The sequence below is a fragment of the Gallinula chloropus genome (genome assembly GCF_964237585.1).
Source record: "Gallinula chloropus genome assembly, chromosome: 3".
Taxonomy (NCBI): Eukaryota; Metazoa; Chordata; class Aves; order Gruiformes; family Rallidae; genus Gallinula; species Gallinula chloropus.
Window position 1 is genome coordinate 24199646 of NC_140087.1, and position 27995 is coordinate 24227640.

Below are 27995 nucleotides of genomic sequence, written 5' to 3' on the forward strand. Positions count from 1 at the left end.
AATCCACTTTCAACTTGACCTAGGTGATATCGATGATCTGTTCTAAGGTTATAGTCCACATATATTTTGGTCCAACAACTTAGTTTCAGACTGATATTAAATTTAACTTCATTAGGACAGACTGCAAAGTTGATTGTTTTGTTCCTGTTCTTGCTTCTTCTGATACAAAGTGTGAGCTTTGCTATAAGGTTCAAGGAACCCTTAGTTTCCCATTTCTAACAACTGCTACAAGATGCACTGTACATGTAAAAGCAGATCTTGCAACAAACTCAAAGTTTGCCTAAGCTTTCTTGGACATAAGGCAGGAATGACCCGTCAGTAACTACCACTAGAGGGCAACTATTCAGTTTGTTTCCCTTCTACACAGGTGCTCACACACTAGTGCCACCTGAGAAACAATTTACTCAAACACAGGATTAGTGACCATACTACACTTTTCTGCCTTGTAGGGTTTAATTTGGATAGGGCAGATGGTGCCAAAGAAGGTTGCAACTCATTTCTCACACGTTTTTCTAACTTGGCATTGAGCTGTAACTTCAAATTTACACATTGTGTAAAATAGACTACTAAAATTACTTCCAGGGCACTATAAGAGAATTCCCATTTTATATAAATATTTAGTATATCTGAAGGATCTTTACTGCTTCAGGTTCAACATAGTTTGTTTTACTTTTTTTTTTTTTAGGGATTTTTGTGGGGCTTTTTGTTTAGTCTTTTCCCCCTTTCCCACCCCCACCTCCCCATCACTCCAATTTCACTTAAGGCTGTCAACTTGATAAAAGACTTAAAGATTACTCTTGCCAGACTATTTACCTGGAGAGGCAGGTCTACATGAAGAAGTTAATGAGGTAGTTTATTAACTGGAACAAAAATTGGTAAAAAGGAAAGTAGACTGATACTGCCACCATTTTTTTTTTTTTAACTACAGTGTTCAACTGATGAAGCTATCAACAGACAGTAGCCCTGAAAATGCCACTTGTATGCATCTTTTAATAACAAAGCAAATCACTAGGTATCTATAATACACAACTGACATGTTCTACACACAAGCTACAGGAACTAAGCTAGGTGTAGGTACCTCCACACTAACTACAGGGCTGAGGGAGGGAACTCCGGATTCTCACATCTGTTTAAAAGTTTCTGGCCACAGTGACTCGCATTCCAGCAGGGAAATAATACACATGAAACTCACTTGAGTTTTGGGGAGTGTGGGGCACTTTATATATACTTGTATATATTTCTCAGGCTGCTAAGAGTGACGAATTTCACTCTCAAAGATAAAATTCTTGCTGCACTCTGCCACAGTGAACTAAGAACCCAGGTTTCTCAGTTTATCAAACACACTACGTGAATGTGATTTTTGTGAACTAACTGATAATCTGTGTTTTGCACTTACAGTATGACTGGATAACTACCCTTAAATACACTTCTTATAAAAAGGCAACACAGTAATCAGTTTATAAAAAATGCTGCTCCAAAATTTCAGGTGTGCAGAGCTGTAAGTTTACTTCAGAATAAAACACAGACATAGGGGAGAATCAAAACTTTTAGAGTTGTACTTGACCATATATTTGGACAAAGCAGAATTACACTGCATATAACAAACAGTAAAATTTCTTAAAAGTTGTTACAAATATTTTACTTTCTACCTGTACGATCATTAACATAGTTTACTATATCAAGATTTTTTTCTAAAGGATTAAATCAAAAACAATCCCTCTAAACTACTTTCCAACAGTAAAATTTAAGTAAAATGCTTACATTCATTTGACAACAAAAAAACATATTAAAAATGTTGTGTGGGTGGTGCAAGAGCTGCTCTTTCAGCTATAACTGTCTTCCAGGGCTATTCCTGTGGAAAGAAAGGAAACAGTCTTGTTGTAAACTGTTAATAACCAAACTCCCAAACCTTTTCAAGTGAACCTCCCCCACGCACACAATTACTTGAGATATCTTGCAAGATAAGCTGTCTAGTCTGCAACTAACTGAACTGTTTACCTTTTCCTCTTTGCGTCTGTCCTTTTCTTCATTATTCTCAATTGTTTCTTCTTCATCTTCTACAATGCCATCCCCTTGATACTTGTCATGTGTCCACTTCGGACTGCTACCTGACTTTTTGAAGTTAAAACGTCCTCTGCCACGCTGGAAAGTACCACGGCCTCTTCCTCTTTTGGCCCAATAATCCACACCATCGTCTCTGTCATCATGCTACAATAATACCAAAGAATATGGTTAAGAGACCTCTTAAACATACCCTATAATGTTGGTACACTAGATAAAATTTGTACTATATATAGGAAAAAAAACCTAAGATAACTTTTTAACAGTTCAGATCATAATCTATAGAATACATTATGAAGTATATTCTTACAATTCATGATGTTGTAACTGGAGCCACAGCAATACAATTGTTTAAACGCCTTTATTAGCTGTGGGTCTACTCAAATGTTTTGTAACAGATCAGGTATCTGTCACTTATCTTCAGACAGAAGAAAGAATGACTAGTTTTGACCAAAAAAATGTATTTGTGATTTTTAAAGGGAGAAGCTGTAGGAACGCATTAAGATTTTTATTTTTTTTTTTTACTTTAATGCAGATATATAGTTCTTTAGACTTATTAACAGAAGGTAATGGAAGGCAGTTTTACGAAACCCTGCTTCGCCTGCACAGCATAGGGCAAAAAATAAAGATTAAACTGTTTAAATCTGACATTAACAAGTAATAGTTGAGTTTCTCTGGTTAATAACCTTAAATTTAGCTATCTTGCTACCAAATCTATAGCCTTACACAGTTTGCTAAGTCTTCTGATAATCATTCCGTGCACTACACGAACACCATAGACAATTATTTAATATAAAAACTGTTTATGTTTAGAAGAGTGAGGTACACTTGCTTCAAAAAAATCTATTTTTTTTTACTTGTGATTTGGAAAGAAATCTGAACTATAAAACACATACCACACATATATAAAGCAGTTTTTTAACAACTATGCATTATAAGAATAGTGAAAGGGTGGTCTTATTTTTTAAATTAAAAAACAACTTTAAAAATGAGAAAAAGGTTTAACAGCTACAGTTGGTTATTTGTTCTAGCTATCACAGAATTTCTTACTGAACAATTACATCTTTTTCTAGGTTAATAGGTCAGAAAAGTTTATATATGTGTGGAGAGAGGTAAAGGAGAACTCCTTGTACAAACATCAGATCTGTAACTGCATTTTTTTTTGATTACTTGCTAACATATTTGTGAGAAACTACAATGCTATAGGAGAAGAGTCTAATCTTGACTAAAGATTTTTCAATGGTGAAAAAAGATCCTTAAAAGTTGACAGTGTTAAGGAAATCAACTGGAACAGAGGCTATACAGTCAGTATGCTACACTGTGTGGTTACATCAACAGTCCTCCTTTCATAATCCGGATGAGAAAATGGCATCACAACTAAGCTGACTTTATGACTATCACACTACTCAACTAAAAGCAGAAGGACTGCCAGTAACAGTCAGCCTACATGCATCCACAAATACTGACAGCTTTTCCTCATCTTCCACTTCCGCAGACTTCCAGACAAAATCTAAGAGAAAGCTCAAATGCCACACAGACAGAAGTCCGGGAAAACAGCACAAATTTGGTTTTAATTATTTTAGTCTGAGTCTGCCTTATTCCTCACTCACTAATGAAACTTTGCAGATGATTTCCCTGTCAAGGTGTCAGTTATTGCCAGCCTGCTGCAGAAAGACAGGACGGCAGCAGAACCAGGCTCTACAACCACCCGACGTTCTGGGCCACGTCACTGAGCTCCCTGTGGCTACATGCATGCTACTTCTACGCTTGTAGAAATTTGGAAAAAAAACACAAGCATGCATAAGGTATCGAGTTCTCCACACCCACCAAGAAGTATTTCTTGCTTTTTGGGGTATATTCAGGATCCCATTCCTCTTCCTTCGGTCTCTTCTGAAAAGTAGTATTTGAGTTGCTGGGACCAGTATTTGTTCCAGCAAAGACTCCTCTGGCTCTTCCTCTGCCCCTAATTCGAAACTGATTAACCAAAATGTCATTTAATCCATTTACATAAAACCACAAAGAGAATTCAAGTTCTCTATTACTCAAAATGCTCTTTCTGTGCTTAATTACAGTATCTGCAAGTTTCAGAAAATTCACATATTACCTTAAGTAATATATTCAAGCATTCACTTTGAAATGATTCTATTAAACTTAGTTGAAACACATTTGAGTTCTTGGCATAAATTCACCCACAACCACCACAAAGACATTGCCTTTGACTGCTGGTAAACCAGGGTATAGCAACAAAAGGTCATAGGGAACTACTGAAGCTGTTCAGACAAAAAAAAACCCAAACAGAAAAACTAGACTGAAAGGAGAAAACTGTCAGAAGGAAAAAGAAAGGTCATTTTACAGAGTCAGTCATTCTGGTTATGAGAAAATTATTCTAGAATACATACAAACAATGCAGTTGTATAATAAATATATCTACACTTTCTATTCAGGTTCAGAAAAGTACTTTAGGCCAAATTAATTTTCAATGAGTAAATTCTTTACTCAGGAAAGTCAACAATATGTACTGTAGAGTAGCAACTCTTGAAGTGAAATCAAGTGTCTTATTTAAGATTTTTAAATGTTAAGCTAAAAAACTTCTCAGAGCAACAAAAAAACCCACTTAACTCAGAATATACTAAGTAGTAATATATACAGTTCTGTCAGTGTGTAAATTTTTAGCTTGTAGAAAACATTAAGAACAAGCTTAAACTTCCACTCAGGGGAAAGGTTAGGTTGGGAAGACTGCTAAAACCTGCAGCTAGCGCAGAACACAACTTCCACAAACAGCCTTGTTAAACACAGAACCAGGCCTTCAGACTAGCTGTCCAAAAGTGTGATTAGAAATTAATTTAGTTTGTTAGAAATAAGTATGTTCTATAAACACAGATCAAGAGATACAACTGCCTAACTTTAAAGAGAAGTATTATGCACACTTAGTTCCACAAAGCTCCAACACCTCTATCACAGAATTTATGCTGTAGGTTCAAAACTACTTTGAAATCATACTGAAAATAATCCAAGAAGCCTCACAAGACCTATCCAATACACTGCAGGCAAACAGAAAAGTTCTTGGAGAATCACTTGAAAACAGACTATCATCCAAAGAAAACTACACAAGAAGAAATATTACATGCTTTATTTCCAACAGCTTTCCAGTATCTTTCCAACCTTTACAAAATCAGGACACAAGTAGTATCACAATGGGAGGGTGGAAGGATGGAGAGACAAAGTTATGACAGTATTTAAAAAAAAAAAATACACAAAAAACAAAACACCCCAACAAAAGAGAGAGCACTTCAGCATTAGCATTTCCTGGCATTAGGTCATATGATCAGATTGCCTTTAAGAAAAATATCTAGATTTTTCCTCAACACTGTATTACACATACTTCCCTTCCCTGCCCCTAGGTCATCTTTCAGGTCAAGAAATCCATTATGTGTTATCCTTATGAGCTCAATTACTGCAAAGACCATCAAAAGGAGGACAGAGTACATTTTCTATAGAAAGTCAAAACTCTATTTAAATCAGAACTGTTGCACATAGAATTCTTTAGGAGCTGGATAAATGACATTGGCATTAGGAGAGTCTACTAATTTGTACTTCTGTGTTCCTACTTAAAGCCTGTTCATGTTTATGTACAAGAAGCCTAGAATTAAACATTATAATCTATCATCAAGTGTCCTCTACCCTGCATGTCATGCTCTCCCAGCATACAAAGCTTCCTGCTTTGGGAAGGATTCACAACCAAAACCTATTTACTTGAAAAGCAAAGCAGTATTTACTGGAATGCAGCCACAATAAGCCCCAATTACAAAGACATTCCTCTGCTAGCCAGTGTGTATGTTTCAATACTGTCCAAGGTGTGCCCCCTAAAGAGAATATCTGAGTCAACAGGTTGGCCTGTTCAGATTCTCCTGTTTGGACACACTTTGCTCAATGAGCCTGCATACAACCATGTACGTCACCAAGGAACACTAACCAGCCATTACTGCATAGGCAGAGCACACTATCAGTGGTTAAATTAGTGGATGTCTTAAAATTTCAATTCACATCTATTTAAGTTTAATGCAAAGTAACATCTCTTTCCAAATACGTAGTCTGGTTTTATAAAGCAGCAAGGCTTCCACCAATTCAGTTTCCTTCAACTGATTCTCTCTGAAAACAGAGAGGCTTTTAAGCTCTACTTTTGTTTAACTCAGTGCCACTAGCTTATACAGAAGAAATAGCACTCATATTGACATATTTGATGCCCAGAACATCTAAGGGTTTGCCACATAGCTGTTCCTTAGTATGACTACATAAAAAGGGAGGAAATTACACATTTTAACAGTAGGAATTTTGAACTTTGAATTTTCTTCTATGTATGGAAAACTGAAACTTTAAAACTCAAGCATTGCACACCCCATGTGTACAGTTCAAAACTTTTTAGACTACTACAAATACGTCAACATACCTTGACAGCAGTGTCTTTTCGCATTATTTAGTCTTAATTACAGGCTACATGAAGGAATTAATGTGAAAGTATGAAATTACTCCTATTCATTATAATCCTATTTAACAGTTTTCCCCTATCCAAACAGGAGAATTTTAAGGGTTGTGTGGTTTTATTTTGGGGGGTTGTGTGGTTTTGGGGGGTTTTGGAGGGTTGGTTTGTTGTTCGTAGGTTTAAGTGTCCTTTTTCAAGGTCTCCTTTATTGATTCCTGGTCTTTGCTAATGCTTCTTCCTATCAGTAGTTACATTAATTAGTCAGTATATAACTTTCCAAATCACAATGCTAAAACACATTCCAGAGATAAATTAATGAGCTTTCATGCTCACTGTGGCTAGTCCAGGCCAAAGAAACACTGAAAAATAACAAGTATACCATCTCCTCAATACACCTGTTTCTGGGTTGACAGGTATATTTAATTACATGCCATTCTCTATTTAACAAGTTGCAGGCATCACCCACAAAGGAGGGCAAAATGAAATAAAAATGACAGGGGAAAAACAGAACCTGCAGGGATTTAAGAGGAAACAGATGACAAAATATAATAATCTTTACAGAAAGGTAAATTTTCAGACCCTGATAGAAAACAGCATCATAACAAAAGAGCAAGGAATAAACAAATAATATTTCTCAACACTCACTGGGGTCTCACTGCATGCTAACACACATTTACACACCCATTAACTGCTATTGTGCAGCACTGGGGAAAAACCCCAACTTTTCCAGTTTGGCGTATCACAAAAGAATCGAAGAATCACTGCTATGAATCACTGCAATGCTTCTACATTTTATTTGTTATGCCGTTGCTATTAGGAAAGTGTTCATAATTTGGGAGAAAAGTTAAGAGCCACTTACAAAGGTGCCTCTTGGTCTGTTGACTCCAGCAAAACCAGAGTATTCTTTCTGTTCATGGTGGGTTTTGAACTCTTCATCTCTCTCTTTCTTGCAATCCTTTTCTTCTCGCGAACTGGATGAGGAGGAAGATGGGGAAGAAGATGGGGAGGACCGAGCACGGTCTTGATCTCTTTTTTGTTTACTGAAAAATAAAAAGAAGATACACTGTGTGCTATTTTAAAAGTACTAGGTAGTATGTAACATGCTATACTAAAAGGGGTCTCTGTATTTTATGAAAAGCTATCCCCCTTCTGGTTATTAAGTCACATATACGTTACGTATTTCAGATGTTAAGGTGAAATATAGTTGCACTTTCCAGCCTCCTCTTACACATCTAAAAGCACTAAATGAGTATTATTGCTAGTGAGTTGGAAAGCAGCAGTCTGCAAACTGCAAATATAGTTTCTCTATGCCATGAAGAGATCATTACTTTTAATCTCTGCCTTTCTTCTGAGGCAGAAAAAACAGAATTTGAAGGGAAGAAAACCCTCAAGGCAGAATTTTACAGTAGCTTTACATAACTCAGTTTGCACACTGTTGAGAGATTCGGTGTGGGCTTCCCTATGCAGATGGCTGTATGGAATTAGCCAGTGGAAGATAATGTGGATACCAAAGTCAGGAAGTAAACGGGAAACAGGAAGCATAAGGAAAACTTCATTGTATATCCAGTACAAAGCAGGGGAAAAAATATTCCTACAGCAAGACTTTAAGTAACCCCATAGTGGCACTAATTTCACCCAATTTACAAGATTTTAACATGCTATTCAAAGAAGGTCATACCTGAATTCTTACCACTGCTACAACACAGTATCCACTGAGATATGCTAACATTTTTGTTCTTTAAAAACCAGCCCACTGGCTTTAGGCAAAATAAAAATTCCCCTTCTCACCCATGTTAAAACCTAAGTATCAGTAAGATTCTCATACTCTGGGTGTTATGAGTTGAAAAAGTGCGGAATCAAGCATAACGAACCAAAGTTCTTACACAAACTGTTTATAGAAATGTATTGCATTGAAGTCCAACCTCCTGATGTAGCCTGGATAATAGGACAGATTAATTTGTCATTTTTTTTTTCAGTGTTAGCTTGCTATTCCAAAGTTTTTGTCCTCATCCACCATAAGCCGTGTAAAAGACAGATAATACATATTTGCTGTAAAACAAATAATTTTAATTGTTTAAATTTAAATGTTCCATTACACATTGAAAATTGAAAGCAATTAAGCTTACAATTACAAAAGGCTAATTAGAAGCTAAAAATCTATACAGGGACTTGAAATATTTACCTGTCATCTTTGTAAGATTTGTAATCCTTGTAATCTTTTGGAGTTTTCTCCTGCTTTCTTGACCCACTGGATTCCCTGGAACCCTTTGAGTCTCCTCGCTCTTTACTGCGCTCTTTTCTACGTCGGTCAATGTCATGCCGAAGATCAGCAGAATCGCACCTTAATTTTTTATCTCCCTGTAAACAAATATGTACTTTGGAACAAGCATTTGAAATAAAACACACAGAAAATTATCTGAACAAAAAGGCAAGCTGTACATCAACTGGCAAAAAAAAAAAAAAAAGAAGAAAAATCAAGATAGTATTTACTTCTTTCTCAACAAACTCTTCAGCAGAAAAAAAATTACTTTTAAGTGAATGCCTTTTACATACAATGCCTACATTTAAATAAAGAACAACTAAGAATTTCATTTTCAAGCAAGTATTCTCACCAGGCCAGTGTGTTACCTATTTTTTGATGCAGACAGACCATAATGCACTGTTTGGGATGACAGAGTATAAGCACCTTTGCAATTCAACCATACTACTCACTGACAACCTCAGCAGGGTTCCCCCCCTCCTTTCATTCTTTATCCTTGGGCAGCTTGGTGCCACAAATTTGGTCAAAAAATGTCAAAGAAGAAAGGAAGAGTGGGAGAACACCTGACCTTATATGTCATGTTATCAATATTACTAAGTCATACCATGTAAACTAGCTTTCTTGGTAACATATTTTATTCAACAGTAAAAGAGTTGTTCTAAATGCAAGTACACCAGGCACAATACGCTCAAGTATTTTATACACAAACACAAAACTGAAGTTCAGATTTGAAGGGAAACACAATAAATTAAGTTTACAAATACAGACAGGACATTTAATTAGAACCTACTTTTTGACTTTCTTCTTTAAATACTCTCTCTTCACCTGATAAACGGGTATGCTTCCTCAGGGTACTTGGAGAGATGTCAATCCTCCTAAACGCAAAATAAAAGCAGTGTCTTGCCATACGTGTCTGTGAATGTTAATGCCTCAGACATTCTTTTCAACACAAAACTGAGAAAAATACAGCATTTCTGCAGTTGAATAAAACTTCTTGCACATAAAGACCCCCAATTAGAATACTGCAGCAGACTAAAAATTAAAAACCCTGGTTCTTTTCTGAGAGACACATGCTAAACAGACAAATACAGAAAATAGGTAGCTTGCTTTTTCACATTTCAAGTACAACTCTGAAGAAAGAATATTTTAATGAGTTATTTGAAAAGATCAGTACATGCATACAGTTGAAAATCCATCCCGCTTAAGAAATCACCACTGTCATCATTTGCTGTAAAGTTGAAAATACTTAATTAAGTAAAAACTTAACACAGTTGGACATTAGATATGGAGATATATCCTCACATGCAAGACAAATATAGTACAGTGCATCAGAGAGCTATAGCACATGACTAGAAATTACATCTGCACAGCTATCTTCTTACCTTTCAGGCCCTCAGATTTTTCAAAAAAATGCTGTAAACAACACAAAAACTAAAGTAGCACGAGATGGAACATTTCACACTGAAGAATAAAGATGCACGTACAGGGCTTCTTTTCATCTCCAAGACATATGCCCCTCAATATTTGAGCACTGCATGTGAGAAAAGTAAATATATCTCAAATAAGGTACAGAGGTAGAGCAGACATCTGCTACAAAACCACAGATGAAGTCAGGCTTGGCTCAGATGAGTTCTCTTTTACAGAAGGAGGTTTTGGTGGGTTTTTTTAGGTATTTTGGATTTACACAAATTGACAAATTAATCCATACAGATTAGGAAAAAAAATCCTGGGTTCTTGAAGTATTAGCAGACATTATTTGAAACACAAAGCATCTACATTTGCAGTTAACATATACCTATGTATTTCTGGGCTCTTTTGCCGGGTGCAGTGTTCTTCAGTAGCTTTTTGATATGCAGTGAACCTCTCATTTAGGGTCATTCCAGCTGACTTGAAGTATTGCTCTGTTGGTTACAATAGAAAAAAAAAAAACAACACTGTTTCATTAGTTTAATTCAATTGACAGATATTTTACTCCTGACAGAAAGGCAAGTAGCAGGCAAAACCACAATATTTTCAATAAATCTACCAGAACAAGCAAATGTGGTGTTTTCCCTATTTTACACATTCTGTGACCCAAGCAAAGTAACAGTGCACAGCATCACTGCAAGTCTATGTATAACTATGCTGTGACTGTACTGCATCTAATTCAAGCATCATTTACTGACTGGACTTGCTCATTTTCAATGACATTTTCCCCTAATAAAGAGAGAAAGAAGCAATTTTAAAAGTTATTTAATACTTTGCCCACAAGAGAAAATGAAGTTACTTTTAGTCATAAATACTTGCAGTAAGTACATTTTACTATTCATCTCATCTTTAACTTAAAACAGAAATTAATTCACTCAAGTAATCTATGCTTCGATAACTACATGAATGACCTAACCGGTAATTTCTTAAAGGAATCAATTTCTTGAAGCTGTGATGATAAACAATCCCAAGACAATTAACACACCTATGTGTAAATACATTCATTTAAGCATCTGGCATCTTGGCAAACTTGACAGCTCTGACATATTTTCTCTTTCCTTCAGACAGTTAAATTAGCAACAGTAAAAGTAGTTTTTAAAACCAGCTCAACAAATGTGTTTAAATGTAATATAGAAATACATAAAGTCATGAGCTATGAAATGTTACATATGAAGCAAGCTATCTGCTTAACAGGTCAACATACATCTGTATCAACTTACCGCCCGGCATCCAGTATTTGTCTCATAACCAACCATTAAAACTTGAAACGGCCACTACAAGGGTAGTGCCTCAATCATAATTCCATCAAACACAGGAATTTGAGCTAGCAACTCTGTTTTTATGCCATTTTTGCCAGGAAGACAGAAGGTTCAACTTTGCCTGTTTGGCATCTGTATCTTTCAACAGCTATTTTACTTTTGTAACATGGATTTTGCCATTTCAAAACACATTCCAGGACCTAGTTACAATGAAAAAGAAAACATCACTGGGCATTTTCAGCTCTACATTAATCAAGAGCTGTTCAGACTGGTCGCATCACACCAACAATGAACACAACTTCCACTTGTCAAAAGAGTTACTAAAATCCGATCACAGACCACAGTAAATCTGAAACTTAAAGAGAAGTTCTGCTTTCAAAAACAACCATAACTATAAATATTCTAATAACTTCACCAGATAGGCTGTTAAACTGTTACATTTACCAGTATTTCTATAACATAAAGACATTTACAGAAAAACAGTCTATTCTGTGGTCAACACGTAAGAGTTTCAGGAACATTCTTTCTCCTACAGCCTACATATGTACCACATAAGCAACAATTTACAGAAGGTCTCACTGGATTGAGCCTTAAATCTCTTTACACATCAATAAAATACTTTCACAAAAAAGATCACTGCACTCTAAACAGGCGTCACAGGTTTTTTTTAAACTCTATTACGTTATCACAATCTACAATTATTCATTTTCTTCTAAGTAATTAAAAATGCAGGAAACAATTTCTGAATTTTGCCAAAGAAATATTTTTAAGGGAACCCTAGCACATACTTCTAGCACGGAAATCTTTGCAAATGCAGAAGCTGAAGTATCTTAAAAACAATGCCTGCAGACAGATACACTGAAACCAGTCAATGAATTAAGCATTTCCACATTTCCTTTTTGTATGATGAGAAGGCAAAATTATTTTCACCAACTAGTTCCTCCTTATTATCTCAGTACACTAAACACACAAACAAGACAACAGCCCAGTGAAGTAAAGTAAATGCTATTTAAATAAAGACACTTAAAGAACTCTCCAAATATCCTCACTAGATTTTAAGGAATTATCTGTTTTTTCCATCAGAAAATACACAGGATGTGTGACCTAAATGAAATGCATATTCTTTGATGATTTAGTTGTGGACCATGCTGTTTATTCGGTTGGGGGTTTTGGGGTGTTTATAGTAAGTAGCCACTGCTGTTAAATCAGAAACTAGTATGTAATTATTTTAAGGGAGGCTTATTTAACCACTGCCAAATTCCCCTAAGTGAAATTCATGGCTCCAGCATTACAATACTGTCAAACTGGAATAAAATGAAATACCACAGCATCATTTAGTATTACTTAGAGCACATTTTTTTCTTAAATCTTCTTATTTTGAAACTAAAACACCCCTGTAATGAAAACCTGGAAATGAGCTCTGGGGTGCTCCAGAAGGAATGCCACTGTATTTTGAGTACGGAAGATACCTGTAAACCATATTGCACCATGGAAGAAAAATATGTTAGAGCTATTAAAATAAAATTGAGATTTATCAATGTAGTATGTTTAAACCACATTGAAAAATTCAAACTATATGCTACTTAAGCTCTAAAATGTATCTAAAAACATAGTAAAACTACTATGATCTATATTGAGTGGGGTTTTTTTTGTACTAGATTCTGTGGCTACTATTTTTCTATACTTATTTTTATGTGCACTTCCAAAGGAAGAAAATCTGACTAAATCAACATTAAAATAGGGCTGAAACCTTCCTGTAGTAGAGATAACAAACAGGCTTAAATGACATTGCCAGATGCGCATTCAGTATGATAAACTGCATACGTACCTTTAACGTGATGAACCAAGGACACAATGTGTTGAATAAATGACTCTGACGTGCTTTTGCTGGCCTGTGGCAACTTAATGTGGTCAAAGATGGATCGGAACTCTTGCTCCTTCTTGACGGAATGGACAAGTGTGCTAGCAAGCAGCCTGTCTTTAGTCAAGGAAGCAGGTCTAAAATGCATCAACAACAAGAGACACACAGAAAGAAACCACTCGTTTAAATAAAGGTGAATGACACCGCAGGCAGGTGGAGAACCACACTGTAAAGCAGAATAATTTACCTATTGGAATCATCAAGAGGTACCGGTGCCATTTTGAGTTTAACTTCAGGACGATGGGAGTCACTGGCTATCATTTTGATCCTAAGTGGGCTCTCCTCCCTGAAGGTGGATTTTTCTCTCGCATCCAGATTCTTGTGTAGAGGGGGACTGTAATCAAAGAGTTCTTTGAGCTTTTCAGACTTTACCTGCTCAGGTGACTGAGTTTCTTTCTTCATCATTAGTCTCTCAGAACTCTTGTCTTCTTCCTTGTGCTTATCTTTTGTTGCACTAGGCCTTTCCACTACATAGCCAGTCTCTTTAAGCTTATAACTTTTCTCATCTCTAAATCCATCGCTCTCTCTATTGCCCTTGATTGATATTTTAGATTTGTATTTGGCTCCTTCCTCCTCAGCATTCCGGTGAGATGCAGTAGGAAAGTTTTTACCCTGATCTGCCAGGACAGACTTTCTGAACTGTCTGTAATCCTCTGTCTCCTCTGTGTCCTCCCCTTCAGAGTCATTAAACTTTTCTTTCCCAGTCTCTTTATCAACAAAAAAATCTAAAGTTTCCTGTTCCTCCCATTCCCTTTCTCCCTCTGGCCTCCCTTTTTCTGATCCTCTCTCCTTCTGGGCCTCCTTCTCCCTGGTATTACCCCTATCAAGCAGGTATACTCTAGACTCTTCATCTGTGTACCTGTGGATAGCAAAGAAGAGACTGGTAACTCTGGATTGCATTCACTCCAGTTCACTTGCATTCCTCTTTTGTGTCAATCCCACACCAAGAAAAAGAAAATATATTCCCCTGAGCAATTCAACTTAAGCATGCAATGCTTCACACACCATTAATGCTGGACTCACTGTCATTTATGTACTACTGGAGGCATCTGAAGATTATAATGCCTTTCTGTAGAACACCTAGAAATTCTCTGCTTGACTTCATAAAAAAAAAAACAGTGGTTTGTCTGTCCTTTCTTAACCAGCACCTGGCTTTGCATTCTCATACACCAGTCATTTTTTTCATCAATTCACATGAAATTTGACAATTCAAACTGCAATTCATTATTGTACCTCTTTTAGTGTTACAAGAGTGTCATGAAAAACAAAAAGCATTCACTATATCATACACAAGCAGGAAACCTTTATGAGGCAGCTCTCCCAAACACAGAAACACACTTACCAATTAATTCAGCCACTGCCTTACCTATGCACTATTTTCACATAGGTGTTACTACGTTCACCAACTCCAATACATCTAACACAAGGGAAGTTCTATTTTCTAAGCAATATATTGTTTCATAATAAAGCACTGATTGGACAAATTCAATTAACCTACAATCAAACCTAAACAGCACAGTCATAACTTTGGTGTGTAATTCATTTTATAAGAAATCCACTGAAGTTCTATCCACATTAGAAAGGAACAGGCTAGTGTCGATGTTTACAGCTTTTTGAAATCACTACTATAGCAAGCATTTTAAGAGCAAACTTCAGAATTTTACATTAATTGGAAATTACCCATTCAAATTTAAATGTTGTCCTTCACATTAATAGAATTATGTTCCACGAATACCAAGACCTACCCTCTTTCATAAGTAATGTAAGTTCAAGGCATCAAAGTTTTCATGTTGCAACACACCACTAGCAATGAATGCTGTTTGTTAAATCACTGTACATCATCTGCATTCGTTGACCTCCCAAAGATGTGCATTTCAAACTACATGAAGCATTAAAATCTTAAAATCCCAAACAGAATTCACTGTCAAAAAAGGAAATCTGATGCACTCTTCCAATTAAGATACTTCTTAACAGTAAATGGGGTATAAATATAAATGCAAACACAAACCAACTCTTCCTCAGTGATACATGTCCCTATCTCCACTAGACAATGGCCAAAAACTTGAAGCATCTCAGAAGGAAACCTACAAACATGTTAAGATTTGAGCTCATTTCCACACACACTAAAGCACTATTTCTTCCATATTGTATTTTCAAGGCACAGTGATGATCTTGTCAAACTCTATGACAGCATTTGAAGAGGCAACATCAGGCTTATAATTTAATTCTTACCTTTTCATAAACTTTCCACCTTTTGCAGGTTCCTGCTCACCACCCTCAGGATAAAATGACCGCACTCGAGCCTCCTCCCGGGGAGCGCTCTGTGATGGGATTGTCTTTGCAGGGCTTCTCCTCGAAGGGATGTGATGCAATGGGCTATTCTGAGAAGGACTATAACGGCTAGAACCATTTCCAAGAGAACCAGAGCCAGACCTCTCAGGACTATGCTGAATGGAATGGGAATGTTGAGGTGTGTCCTTTGCTGAGTGGGCTGTACTAAGCAAAGGGGCATCAGAGCAAGATGAACTCTGACTAGGTGGGGTGGCAATAGAAGGACTATGGGGTGACCTTGGACTGTTATCATACGCTGAAAGGCCAGGCCAAATGTCGCCAGAAGCTGCTGATGATTTGTTAAAATCGTCAAGAGACTCTGATGGGTCATGTTCAAATGTATCTTTCTGTTCATCTTGTGATTTATTTTTCAAGGGGCTGTCTTGCAAAGGAGCCCCTTCAGTTTTCTTTGCCTGCTTTTCCAGAGACGGACGTCTTTTGGAAGAGACAGGTGATTTGCTGTATGGGGATGAAGAACGAGATGAAGAGGACCGTGGGGACCTGGAAGATCTGTAAGATCGACGAGATCTGCTCCGGGACCTCTGGGAAGACACAGACCTTCGTTTTGGACTTCTGGAACGTGAACGGCCACGCCTAGGGCTTCGGGAGTGTCTTCGGTTCCAGACAGGCCTATAACCTCCACGATGGTATCTACCACCTCCTCCTTGATAATACCCTCTACCTCTTCCTCTGTAACCATAGGGACGTCTCATTCCTCTATTATTTCTGTAATCTCTGCGATAATCTCTAGAATAAACACGATCCCTGCTGCGAGATCGTGAGTATGTCCTTGACCGAGACCTAGAACTAAAATTAAAAAGCAAGCATTAACATTTGACAATTGGAGAACTAAAAAAAACCAAAAGCCTTGACACTGAATGCTAGATTCCTCAAAGGTAGTCAGAATGGTAAAGAAACAGACTAGTGCTCTTACAGTAACTTGTACAATTTGATTTTTATTACTACCATTTCTGTCTGAAAGGATTATAAAAAACCATGCCTATATTCATAAGGACTGTGAAAATTAGACTTCAACATCACAAGATTAAGACATTACCAGCCTCAGTGGCCTGCCCTGCCATTTTATTAGAGTTTATCACCACCCTGGAACATGGTGTTCAGTTCCTCAACCACCACGATTCACAGCCTGGAACATGATGTTTACATGACCCCCCAGCTTAATACACCAGCCTGTGGACAGCAGCTGATGAAGCACTAAACATTGAATTCAGCCACTTCTTTTATGGGAGATGGTAATGTCCACTAGTAAGAAAGATGAGGAAAAATGTGGAGCCAACTGTGAAACACCAGAGCAAAGCTTATCTGCTGAAGTCTTAAATTACTCCAGATCTGAAAAGCTGCACGAGGAATACAGAACAAATGACAGGAAAGAGACTGGACAAACAAAACATCTGAAGGGGTGAATCAAACAAGCCAGAAATCAAAAAGAATCATCAACATTCTGAAATTATCTTGAAATATAGGAAAAGATAAAAACAGTTTAATAATAAACAAAGACAACAATGTAACTGAAGTTACATTCAAAGAAGTTACCTACTGCCTAAAAGGAAATAAAGTGCCAGGCTCACTTTTGCCACAGCATGATGCAAGTGAAAAATAATTTCAAGACAGAATTAATTTCTTAAACCCATTTTTCATATGCTGAGACAGAAATTTACCTGTATCTCTTTTTTCTAGAATGTGATCTGGATCTTGACCTAGAGCTGGACTGAGATCTGGACTTTGATCTTGAAGAATGCGATCTAGAGTTAGATCGACCCATTTTTCCCAGTAGATATACTCCTTCCCAAAAGGAAAAGTAGTCAAGAGAGGGGAAGAAAAAAAACAAAGCAACTATTTAGTCCATGAAAATCATAGAAATGAACAAAAATTTTATATGCTAAAATGGTAACATTGGAAAGAGGCACAGCATTTCATAAACAATATAACTTTGAAGAGGAGTACACTTACTAATAAATTAAAAGCTCTACCACATTTTAAAGAATTTAAGGTAACTACAGCGCACAGAGTTTGTCTGAAAAGATGAAATATAACAATGTAAGGTTTTCCAGGTTTAATTGCAAACTTATCCTGTAGAAAGAGAAAGGAAGGAATGGGGAAAAAAAAATCTGTAAATTAAGGCAAGAAATACTGTGAGTCTGGACAATTACAAATTTAAATATATTTTAAAACAAAATTCTTGCTATTTGTGTAGTTGACCGTTTCCTGAAGAAAAAGCCCCGAAGTATTCTGTCCAGTAGTTGATGGTTTGAGCCAGGGGTATTACTTCTCTTAACCACATGTATGTACTAAAGCTAATCACTCTGATCCGATTTTCCACCAGTCAATATGCCCACCCTTCATCATCTTAGGTTAACCTTGCTTTTTAAACCACACATAAAATGCATGGACAACTTAAAAGATTTTAACAACTATTTAAATAATATGGCTTGTGTCAGCATTCAACATTTTTCAGATAAAATTAAGCTATGAAGGCTACAATTATAAACCAATGAGTCCTAAAAGAAACTAAACTGATAATAAACTATGATTTCTTATGTACAGTCATAATAAATATTTAGAATTAGTATTAACCATTAAAAAATACACCTTTTTCTTTTCAGATGTGGCTAAAAGTACCCAATTAATAAAAATTGACCCATTACCATTTTCTTTTGAAATTGTCCAGCTTTAAAAGGCTCACATTAGACATCCTGGATGTAAGACTGCTGACAAGTAACTACATATTTTCAAGCCATTGTATGCTCAATAGCTATAATCATTGTTTAATAATTAAAACAAAAACAGAATAAACAAACATTTAGCTCTTGTATTGCAAACAAGCCTAAAATCGTTGTATACAATAAGCACTCTCACAAGTTACTTGGTATTCCTTTTCTTGTTACTAGGGTAATATTTCAATTAAAGATAAGCAACATTAAAGCTTAAAATGAAGTTAACGAAAGTTCAGAGTTTTTAGGCACCCATAAGCAAACCCCCAAAAAATAGCAGACCAATTATTCCTCTGTCAAGTGGTCCCTCTATGCCCCATGTGCACTTCCCCACCACTGTAGCACAGGAGATACCACGGCCCCAGACACATAACCTCATTGGAAACTAACCCAGCAAAAAGTTAATTTTAACCTAAACTAGCTTTCCACTTAACTATGAAAAAAGTATTTACCCTGGAGAAGAACAGTATGTTGAATGCCATCTTTTACTGGCTCCTTCCATTAAAAAGCATGTTTACATAACCTATACTCAGAAGATGGTTTCTAATTGACTGTATTCAATTAAACTCACAGAAAATGGCTTATCTCTTAACACTCACCTACGTACTCAAAAGCAACATAAATTTAGAGGTTTAAAGTGTCACAAGACATGAAGCGTGCTGATTTTACAAGAGTAGGTTTTTTACTATTACAAGTAATTTTCAGACCAAACTTCAAATGCACAAGAAGTTTACAATACAAGCCAATCTCAGCTTTAAAGGATATTTGATTTTCCCTGTATTTAACAATAACATTTATACCTTTGCATACTATGTATGACAAGTACATATATACTGTACAATAGTTGACCTTTACAAAGATACACTAATTTCAGCAAGTTTTAGACATTACAGTTCCTCATTGCAAGCACAAATTTTAGGCAAATAAAATCAATTCCTTTTCAATGGCTGGGTTCAATCATAACATTTAAAAATAGAATTAAGTTAATCTTACCTCAAACTGTGAGATGGTGCCAAAGAAGCAATTATTTCAAAACTCTCTGTTTGTGCTTTCAGCAATACTGATCCCTATAGAACAGAGAGAGAAACTGTCAAAGATGTGAACTTTTACTAAAGGGCAGGCAATACCTTTTGCTGAAGTGGGTTCAAACATGTATTTGTTTATTATGAAAAGACAGCATTTAAAAAATGGCAAATTTATTCTTGGACTCAGCGAAGCTGCATATTAAGACTCCAGCAACTCAAGAACTAGCCATTGCCACAGGGAAAATCCTACCTCCCCTTTCCATACATGATCATTCCTCCTTCAGCCTTGCTGACATGGCTGGATGAGGCACTATCCTCGTGTCCACTAGCAGTGACCATGATATCTCCAATTTCTATAAAATATATGCCTTAATAAGATTTAAGTTTTTACTTATCAGCAAGCATGAGTCTCTGAAGGAGCACAATGGTGTATCAGACCATTTCAGATCTTGTGCAGACAAAAGGCAAGGTGCTATTAGCTAGCAAAGGTTAACTAAGGTATTCAGAAGTCTAGTACAGAAAAATACAAACTTCAGGTACATGGTTGAAGTTCAGTCTCAGATTTTAAATAAATATTTAAATAATCTCTAATTCTGACTTCTAAAAACAACATTGGTGCTAGCTGACACCCAAAACATCCTGATTTAGACAAGTCTTCAGATCCTGGAGATATCAAACAAGATAAAACCACTAGGCATAATGCAAGATCTTAAATTACTAACTCAAACTCCAGCAGAGACTTCCACACACATTTTAGGAAAGTTTTCTACCAACTGGCAACAGTGAGAAGTAGCCACAAATTTTTATTTTTTTTTTTAACAGCCATTAGATACACCACATCCAACCTGGGCAACTAAAATCTATTTGCTACTCTTCTATTTTTTTTAAGAGTATGGATACAACATTTTAAATTAGAAAAAAAAAATAAATATTGAACAACAGCACCAAAAATATTTAACTGTTTGCGGCTTTTGTCTCCATTTAATAGGTAAAAACTTGGCACACAAAACTCCCTTTTCCAAAAAGTGTCATATTTCGGAACGGAAGTGAATAGACTACACAGCTTGTTTATGAATCTGTGTAAATATGCTCACAACATGCAATCTAAAATTTCATTAATCTCTATTAAAAGGTAATTTAAAGGACAGTAATCGATACAAAGGAGCTGTTTTCCCGTGTATTTCTTTAACAGATAGCTTCTACATGCTTCGCATTCCTCTGACAGCATCACAACTACAAAATATTGTTTCCCAGTATCAAAATTACACCCGGCCTCTTCCTATGCTTTCATGCTTACTGTCACCCTGAAGTGACTACACCATGTCAAACAAGGGCAGGCGTAGCAACAGGCAATGCAAAAAAAGTGCTAAGCATCACATGTTGCTACACAACAGTATCACTAAATTAAAAAACTAGTAGCCCCACTGTGGTGGTTTAGCCCTGGCTGGAGCCCAGACGCCCACCAAAGTCAGTCTATTACTCCCATTCTTAGTTGGACAGGGGAGAAAATTATGTATCAAGAGGCTCAGGAGACAAAATAATGACAGGGAGAGATCATTCTGTCAGCAATGACATGGGCAAAACAGACTCAACACAAAGTGAAGAGAGAAACTACCTGCTTTATTACACTACACTACAAAGAACAGTAAAATCAGAGTCAGGAGCGCAACCAGATCTTAAAACAAACGTAACTAGATCTTAAAACACTTTCCCCCACCACTCCCTTCTTAGCAGACTTTAGTCAAAATTTTGCTCCCTTCTTCCCATCTGTTCACAGTACGGGGGGGCAGGGACTGGGGAAAATGGGGTTCTCGGTAGCACCTTCCCCCCACCCCTCCATTCTAAGCAGACTTCCTTTTAGCCGTGATCTTGCTCCCTTCTTCCCCCCACTCGCAGTACAGGTGGGCAGGGACTGGGAAAAAATGGGGTTCTCTCTTACTTCTTCATGAGTGGTTTTCCTTTTCCAGATCTTAAAACACCTCTAACCTTCACACCCTGCCCCCCTGCTCCCTTCTTAGCAGGCTTCACTCTAGTCATGATCTCACTCCCTTCTTTCCCCCGATCACAGCACAGAGGGGCAGGGACTGGGAGACGGGGGCTTCGGTCAGTCCCTTGCAAGTGGGTTTCCTTCTCAGCAGGGGCAGGGCAGGGGAGGACATTCATTCCATACCCTCCCCCTGCTGCACCGTGGGGTCTCACCCACAGGAGACAGTCCTCCACGAACTTCTCCAACGTGAATCCTTTCCCACAGGGCTTTATCTCTTTATCACAGTGTTTCTCAGTCCCAGTCATTCACGGAGTTCCATGCCTCCCCCCAGCAAACCTGTTTCAAAGCAAGTATTTCTCTCTCATCTCTGTGTCTCTGATTCTCCTCATGGCTGCAAGTGCTGGCAGGGGCTTATTCCAACATAGGGGCACAACATCCTCTCTATGTCTCCACCTGCTCCATCCAGCGTGGAGCCCCTCCACGGGCTGCAGGTGGGGTCTCGGCCTTTCCCAAGGGTCTCTCCACGGGCTGCAAGGGGCATCTTTCTCTCCAGCACCTGAGGCACCTCCTCCCCCGCCCTTCGTGTCTGCACAGCTTGTTACATCTTCTCACTCCCTTCTCCGGTGGCAAAACACAGCTGCTTCCAGATTGTTTTCTCCTGTATGTGATTCTCAGAGGCACTATGACTCTCTCTCAGGCTGTGACTTTGGCCTTGAATTGCCTGGTGTTTACACTTTTGGGGGCCAGCAGAGCATTCCAGCAGCCATTTTCTGCAGCCCCCGGTCTCTCAGCACCCAGTATGCAAAACTACAACACCCTCTCACTTTGGTTCATGAAGTTTCTCTCCGGGCAAGTCTCAGAAGATGGAGAGTCTGCCAAAGGTGCGTACTAACAATGCGACACAAAGCATTTTTAAGAAAGGACAGTGACTGCCAGGGACATGGCCTACACCTGAAACACCAGAGCTGTAGTCCACTTTTTTTTAAAAAAAAACCCCACCTTCTTTTTCCCCTGCTTTCTGCCCTAAATATTGAGGAGAAGGTAGTGGGGGGCCGGGGGCGGGGGGGGGGGGCGGGGAAGAGATGCTTGCTTGGGTCTCAACTGTTTCAATCCAGTGTTAGATAATCTGGTTACTACCAAGGAAGCTGCTATAGCTCAACAGTACTTAAAACCAGAATAAGCTGGCACTGCTAGTTTAAAGTAGTCCAATCTCTCCCACTCTTCCCCCCCCCCCCACATTCCTGATGACCACCTCCCTCTTGCCATTGCAAGTATTTCTGCAGCCACATCGTGAATTAGATCAGAAAATGTATGGACCACCTGGATTACTTTCAATACAACTGATTTTTCTCACACAGTTAATCGTGCAGCCCCAGAAACACTCAGGCCACCACAGGGAGGCTGCAAGTGCAGACAGACAGGGCTGCTTCTTTTGGCAGCACTGGGATCTTAAAGCTTCCCTGCAACCAGCTTGGTAAAGTCATGACCAGCAACACCCTTCAAGTTACATTTTGTAACGGCAGTTGCAAGCAGCTTTAAAAAATAAAAACAAAACACCACAACTCCCACACAAAAAAAACAAACCCAAACAACCAAACATTACCACAGAAGCCTAGACATTTTTTAAAAATGGGTAATCCATTACCTGTCAGCTACTGGGTCACATTCATGACCAAAGGGGGAGTCAAGAAAAGTTTCTTAATGACACAACAGCAGGATCCTTGGGTATCCTACATCAGTTTCAGCCAGCAATTGTGATCATCAAGGAAAGATATAAAACAGAATGAGGCTTATCCCATGACAAGGAACACAATGAGGAACTAGATGTCACTCTCAATATTTGCTAAATTTAAAGTAAAAAGTGAAGGACAAAGAAAATTGTTTCCACCTCCTTTTAAACATTATTTTAAAGAGCCTTTACTATACCACTAATGTTGAAGTTTTCCCAGAGCACACAGACTGTTAAGCCATTTTAAAAGTCCTACACCACATGGAAGGTTTTAAAGACATTTTAGGGCAGTCACCCCCACTTACACTAGCAAAACATTGCTTTCTTTTAGATTCATTATTTTGGCTATCCTTCATTTATAGTTATTTTGTAGTCTACATTTCTCCTGCTTAAGCATTACTTGAAAGCTGTCGGAAAGATTTAAGTCCAAATCTTGTTGAAGTAATTCACAAGCTGTTGCCAAAATGCATTTTCATTCAGAGAGTCAGGCTTCAAAAAAATTTAGGATTATACAATCAGGACAAAAGATGATCGGACAGTCTTCATGAAACCCCACAGGATTCGTAATATTCTCTCATAATATGCATGCTGAATTAACAAAAGTGAGTCTTACTGAGACAGTAGGGTAAGGAATCTGTTCGGTGCCTGTACATCTGCCACACTTTCTTAGCCATTCTTTACCTCCCCTCCCCCTCCCCTTTTTTTTTTTTTTCAATGCCCACAAACTTAACAGCAATGCAGCACAAATAAGAATAGACTGCATTTCATTAGTGACTGTAAACCCACATCACTCAGACATCAATGACTAGAATCCTACAAATACTAAAATACTATAGCAAATTTGCCCACACCATCTTTGAATGGACATGTAAGAGCCGGGGCCCTTATTCCCACCTCCACCTCTTACATTCCTGCTACATAATACTATCTTCACATCTTCGCAATATCCACAGTTACAAAGGAACAGACACAGGTAAGAATCACAACCTGAAAAGGCAACTGGAACAATAAAACATACAAAGGCCTATTTTCCTCATTCAGTCATTTCTTAATTTGCAATTATTTTATATTGCTTTCTATAGTCACAAAACCAGCATCCCAGTAACAATAACATCAACTCTGCAAAACAGTCACATGATTGGTAGCTGTTCTTTTATGTAATACTATTGGCAAACAAAAGCACGTTTCTCCTCTAACTAAAACCACAGAAATCAAAGTGACAATTTCTAAGAACGCTGTCAATACAAAATGAAGAACTAGCACGCTTTTGGAAACACATTGTTTTGGATAGCCGTTGAGGGGTGGTGGGTGGTTAAACACCGTTTTCATACGCCCTTACAAAGCACCGAAGTGGTTTTCACAATCTCTTTGCGATAAACTCCAAGCACGCTGCTGCAGAAAGGGCTATCTCTCCATCCCTTGTTTGTTACAAGACTGATATTCATATAGGTGCTTGGTGAGCTAGAGCAGTGAATCGATCCAGAAGAACACTACTCTAGACACACACACAAAGCTGACTTTCCAGCCACATCACCTCCCAGATCCCATTTACCACAAGGCTTCACGGGTGCCAATGCCAGCACAATGCACAATGAACAAGACAGAAATGCACTTTTTCAGAATACCTTAGGGAGAAACACTAACGCAGATAAACAGAATAAAGCAGCGACCCAAAGATTCACTTACTTCAGTGGTTTCCTTCACCTATCCCCACCACTTGAAAACAAACCTCTAATGTTCTCTGGCATTCCTCAAACCCCCACACCACAGTCTCTCCTTGACAACCAGCCCGAATTTAATCCATCCAAATACCTGCACTCCAGCTCCAAACAACAGCTCCCTGCCAACCCTTTCTAAAACCTTACAAACACTCCAAGTTCTCTGCATTCCCAATGGTAACAGGCCCTTCCCCATGGTTCGTGCCTTCCACTGCCGCACGACTCACCCCCGCCCCCAAGTCCGCCTTCCCCAAAGAAAGATTCCCCTCAGTCACAGCCTCCACCTTACCAACTGGCCCCCTAAAGCCCTGCTCAAGTCACAGAGCCTAGAGAGCGGTAGGCACACCCCAAGAACCAATACATGTAACACATGATAGCTCTTCGTGCCACTCAGCACAGTCTGTCACTCAACATCAAAAGGGACGACTGGGAAGAAGCAATTTCTTGGCCTCTCTGTCACAAGAAGTTTCATGCTTGGAGTGTCCCTGTGAGTTAGAGCCTTTACCCCTTCTTATTTTGCGAACTTTGTCTACAGCAGTAAGATTCTTGGAGAGGAAAAAGAGAAGGATAGAGAAGAAAGACAACGGCTAGACAGCACTTTCCTGGAACCCCACGCTCTTTGATCAATCCTTCCCACACTGAGAACAACTATTCTGAGGCATGGCTTTATATATTTATAATAAACTAACCATTACTCAAAGAGTGACTACTTGCAGCATTAAGAGTGCCTTTGTTTTGCATGCCCCCGGTTCTTTCTGTACTAAAATTTAACTGCTACCGTTAAGATAAAGCTTTGATCTCCAAGACAAACAGGTGTCAAGTTGTACTGACTTGGATGCCACACAAAACAAGAACCTGATTTTCGTAAGAAAATTAAAGGCGGGAAGTAGAAGGCTTCCAAAGCAAACGAGAAATAAAGCACAAGATCCTGCAAAAGTAGTGTACTACAGTATGATCAACACCCGGTAATATAATAGTCCCTTTCCGCAAGGGGCGTAAAACCTACTCCAGCCCCTCACCAGCTTTTGTAGGTGTTTCTTAAACAGAGCAGTTAATAGACAGGGAGGGAAGCAGGAGCAGAGTACTTAAGGCACAAACACTTGAACAGCAGTCATGCCCGAAGGGAAGGAAGTTCCTCTAGCGTGCGTAAAGGCTGATCCAACACCGGGAAGCATCCTCTCACCTCAGCAACGTTTCCCTCCTTAGAGTGACGCCCGCTAGGATAACGGGGAGAGCCTACACGCCTGTGCTGCACGGCGATCCCCTCGGGCTGATCTCCCACAGCGAGGGCGGAAAGGCAGCAAACCCAGGTCGGCCGGGGCGGAGGCCCAACGGGGCAGGCCGCCCGTGCCGCGCCCCCCCCGCACCCTTCCCGGCGGGCGCCCAGAAGCCGCAAACCAGCTCGAGACAGCTCCGCTGCCGCCTCCCGCCCCCCTTCCCTCTCTACCTTCGCTCCCCAGGGTGCCGTCCAAGGCCCGGGGAGGAGCGACGCAGGCCAGCCCGACTCCCGCAGGAAGCGGCGGCCGCCCGGCCCCGCCAGCAGCAGCAACGGCTGCCCGGCCCCTCCCCGGAGGAGCGGCTGGGCCCGTCGCCCCGGGGGCTGGCGCGGCTAGCGCGGGGAGCGGGGGCGCGGAGGATAATGGCTGCGGAGTGCCGAGGTCACGCGGCGAGGAAGGGCGGGACGGCGCGGCGCGCGGGCACCGCGCGGCCGCGGGGGGAGGGGAGGCGGGAGATGCGGCCGCGCGCGCGGGAGGCGCGAGCACCGCGAAGGGGCGGCGGGGGGGCGGGGGGAGGGCTGCTCCCCCTCAGCCTCCCTCCGTGCTCTGCCTCCCCCTCCCTCCCTCCGCCCTCGGGGCTGGCCCGGCCGCCGGCTACGCACGCCACAGTCGCGCAAAACCTGCCCGCCACCCCTTCCCCTCCGCCCCTTCCTCACCTGGCGGGCGGAACTCCCGGCGGCCCCGCTCCCTTACGGCAGCTTGGCGGCCATTTCCCGTCTCGCCGGAGGAAGAGACGCGAGGCCCAAAGGGAAAAAGATAAAACCACCATAGAGAAGGGGGGAGGGGGCCGGCCGGCCGCCGCTCTGGTCACGTAACTTCCGCCCTGGGCGGGGAAACAGCACCGCTCACAGCCCACGCGCCATCTTGGTTTTGGGTAGCCGTCCGCAAGGAAGATGGCGGCCCGCGGCGCCGGTGGCCGTTTGCGGGCCGGCCCCGCGCCTGTGTCCCTGGGGAGCTGCGGCGTAGCCCTGTCCTACGTCTCCCCGCCCGCCCCCCCATCCCATAGCCGGGGCCTCCGTGCTCCGCCGACCGCCGCTCTTCACGCCCTTCCACACCACCTCGAATAAAAACTGCCGCCTTTTATCCTCTCCTTCCCTGAAGAGCGGTGCGGGGGGTGTCGTGGTGCCCCGGACGAGCCGCTGCCCGGTTACCTGTCGGACGGGGAGCGCATCCATCCACAAGAGTTGCTTGGAAGGCCCTGTCTGTAAAGCGGAGGCCAGACAGCGGCCCGCTATCGAGCGGCATTGGCATCCGATGCTCCCCTGCGCCAGGAAGGAGCTCGCGTAGCAGCGGCGCTTTACTGCAGCGGCTTTTGCGGCAGCGGTGCGCGTACCGCCCGGCTGCGAGGCCTTCCGGGAGAGCCCGCCCGCGGAACCCGCCCGCGGGGTCTCTGTGCCACCGAGAGCGAGTGCGGCGAAGGGCTGAAAAGTTACAGACTGACGCGCAGAGATGCGTGTCTGCCGAGCGGGCCCTGAAATGTACAACTCTCACACAGCTTACTGCCTTTTTTCAGGCTCTTGCAGATTACCTCTGAGGCAAGGAAGAAGGAAAGAAAAAAAAGCAGGAAAAGATGCAGAGTTTTAGCCGAGTTTTTAAATCCCGGGGACAGTGAGTGGAAGGCAACCAGAAACAACCGGTGGAGGAAGAAGATATGGAGGATGGGAAGCAAACATCATCCCCAAATGCTGGTTTGCTGTTTCCTGTGTAGGGAAAGTAATGCACTGCTTAGATCTTTCTAACCTATGGTG

General features: G+C 40.2%; 1 protein-coding gene across 7 annotated transcripts; it reads right to left on the reverse strand.

Moving 5' to 3' along the window:
* Nucleotides 1-1486: 1486 nt before the first annotated feature.
* On the reverse strand, nt 1487-27510 carry BCLAF1 (BCL2 associated transcription factor 1). Of its 7 annotated transcripts, none has more exons than XM_084261234.1 (13): nt 27399-27510; nt 19505-19578; nt 17459-17582; nt 15681-16586; nt 13636-13782; nt 13356-13525; nt 10597-10702; nt 9592-9676; nt 8724-8899; nt 7401-7581; nt 3889-4035; nt 1999-2208; nt 1487-1852 (listed from the first exon to the last, which is right to left on the reverse strand). In XM_084261234.1, the coding sequence occupies exons 3-13, from the start codon at nt 17560-17562 to the stop codon at nt 1847-1849; spliced, it is 2238 nt and encodes a 745-aa protein (XP_084117360.1). In that variant the 5' UTR covers nt 17563-17582; nt 19505-19578; nt 27399-27510; the 3' UTR covers nt 1487-1846. The 7 variants fall into 7 exon arrangements, 5 of the variants coding, with proteins under 5 accessions (XP_084117360.1, XP_084117358.1, XP_084117357.1 ...); XM_084261232.1 differs by having other exon boundaries at nt 3889-3951; nt 13636-14307; XM_084261231.1 differs by having other exon boundaries at nt 13636-14307.
* Between the last annotated feature and the right edge of the window lie 485 nt (nt 27511-27995).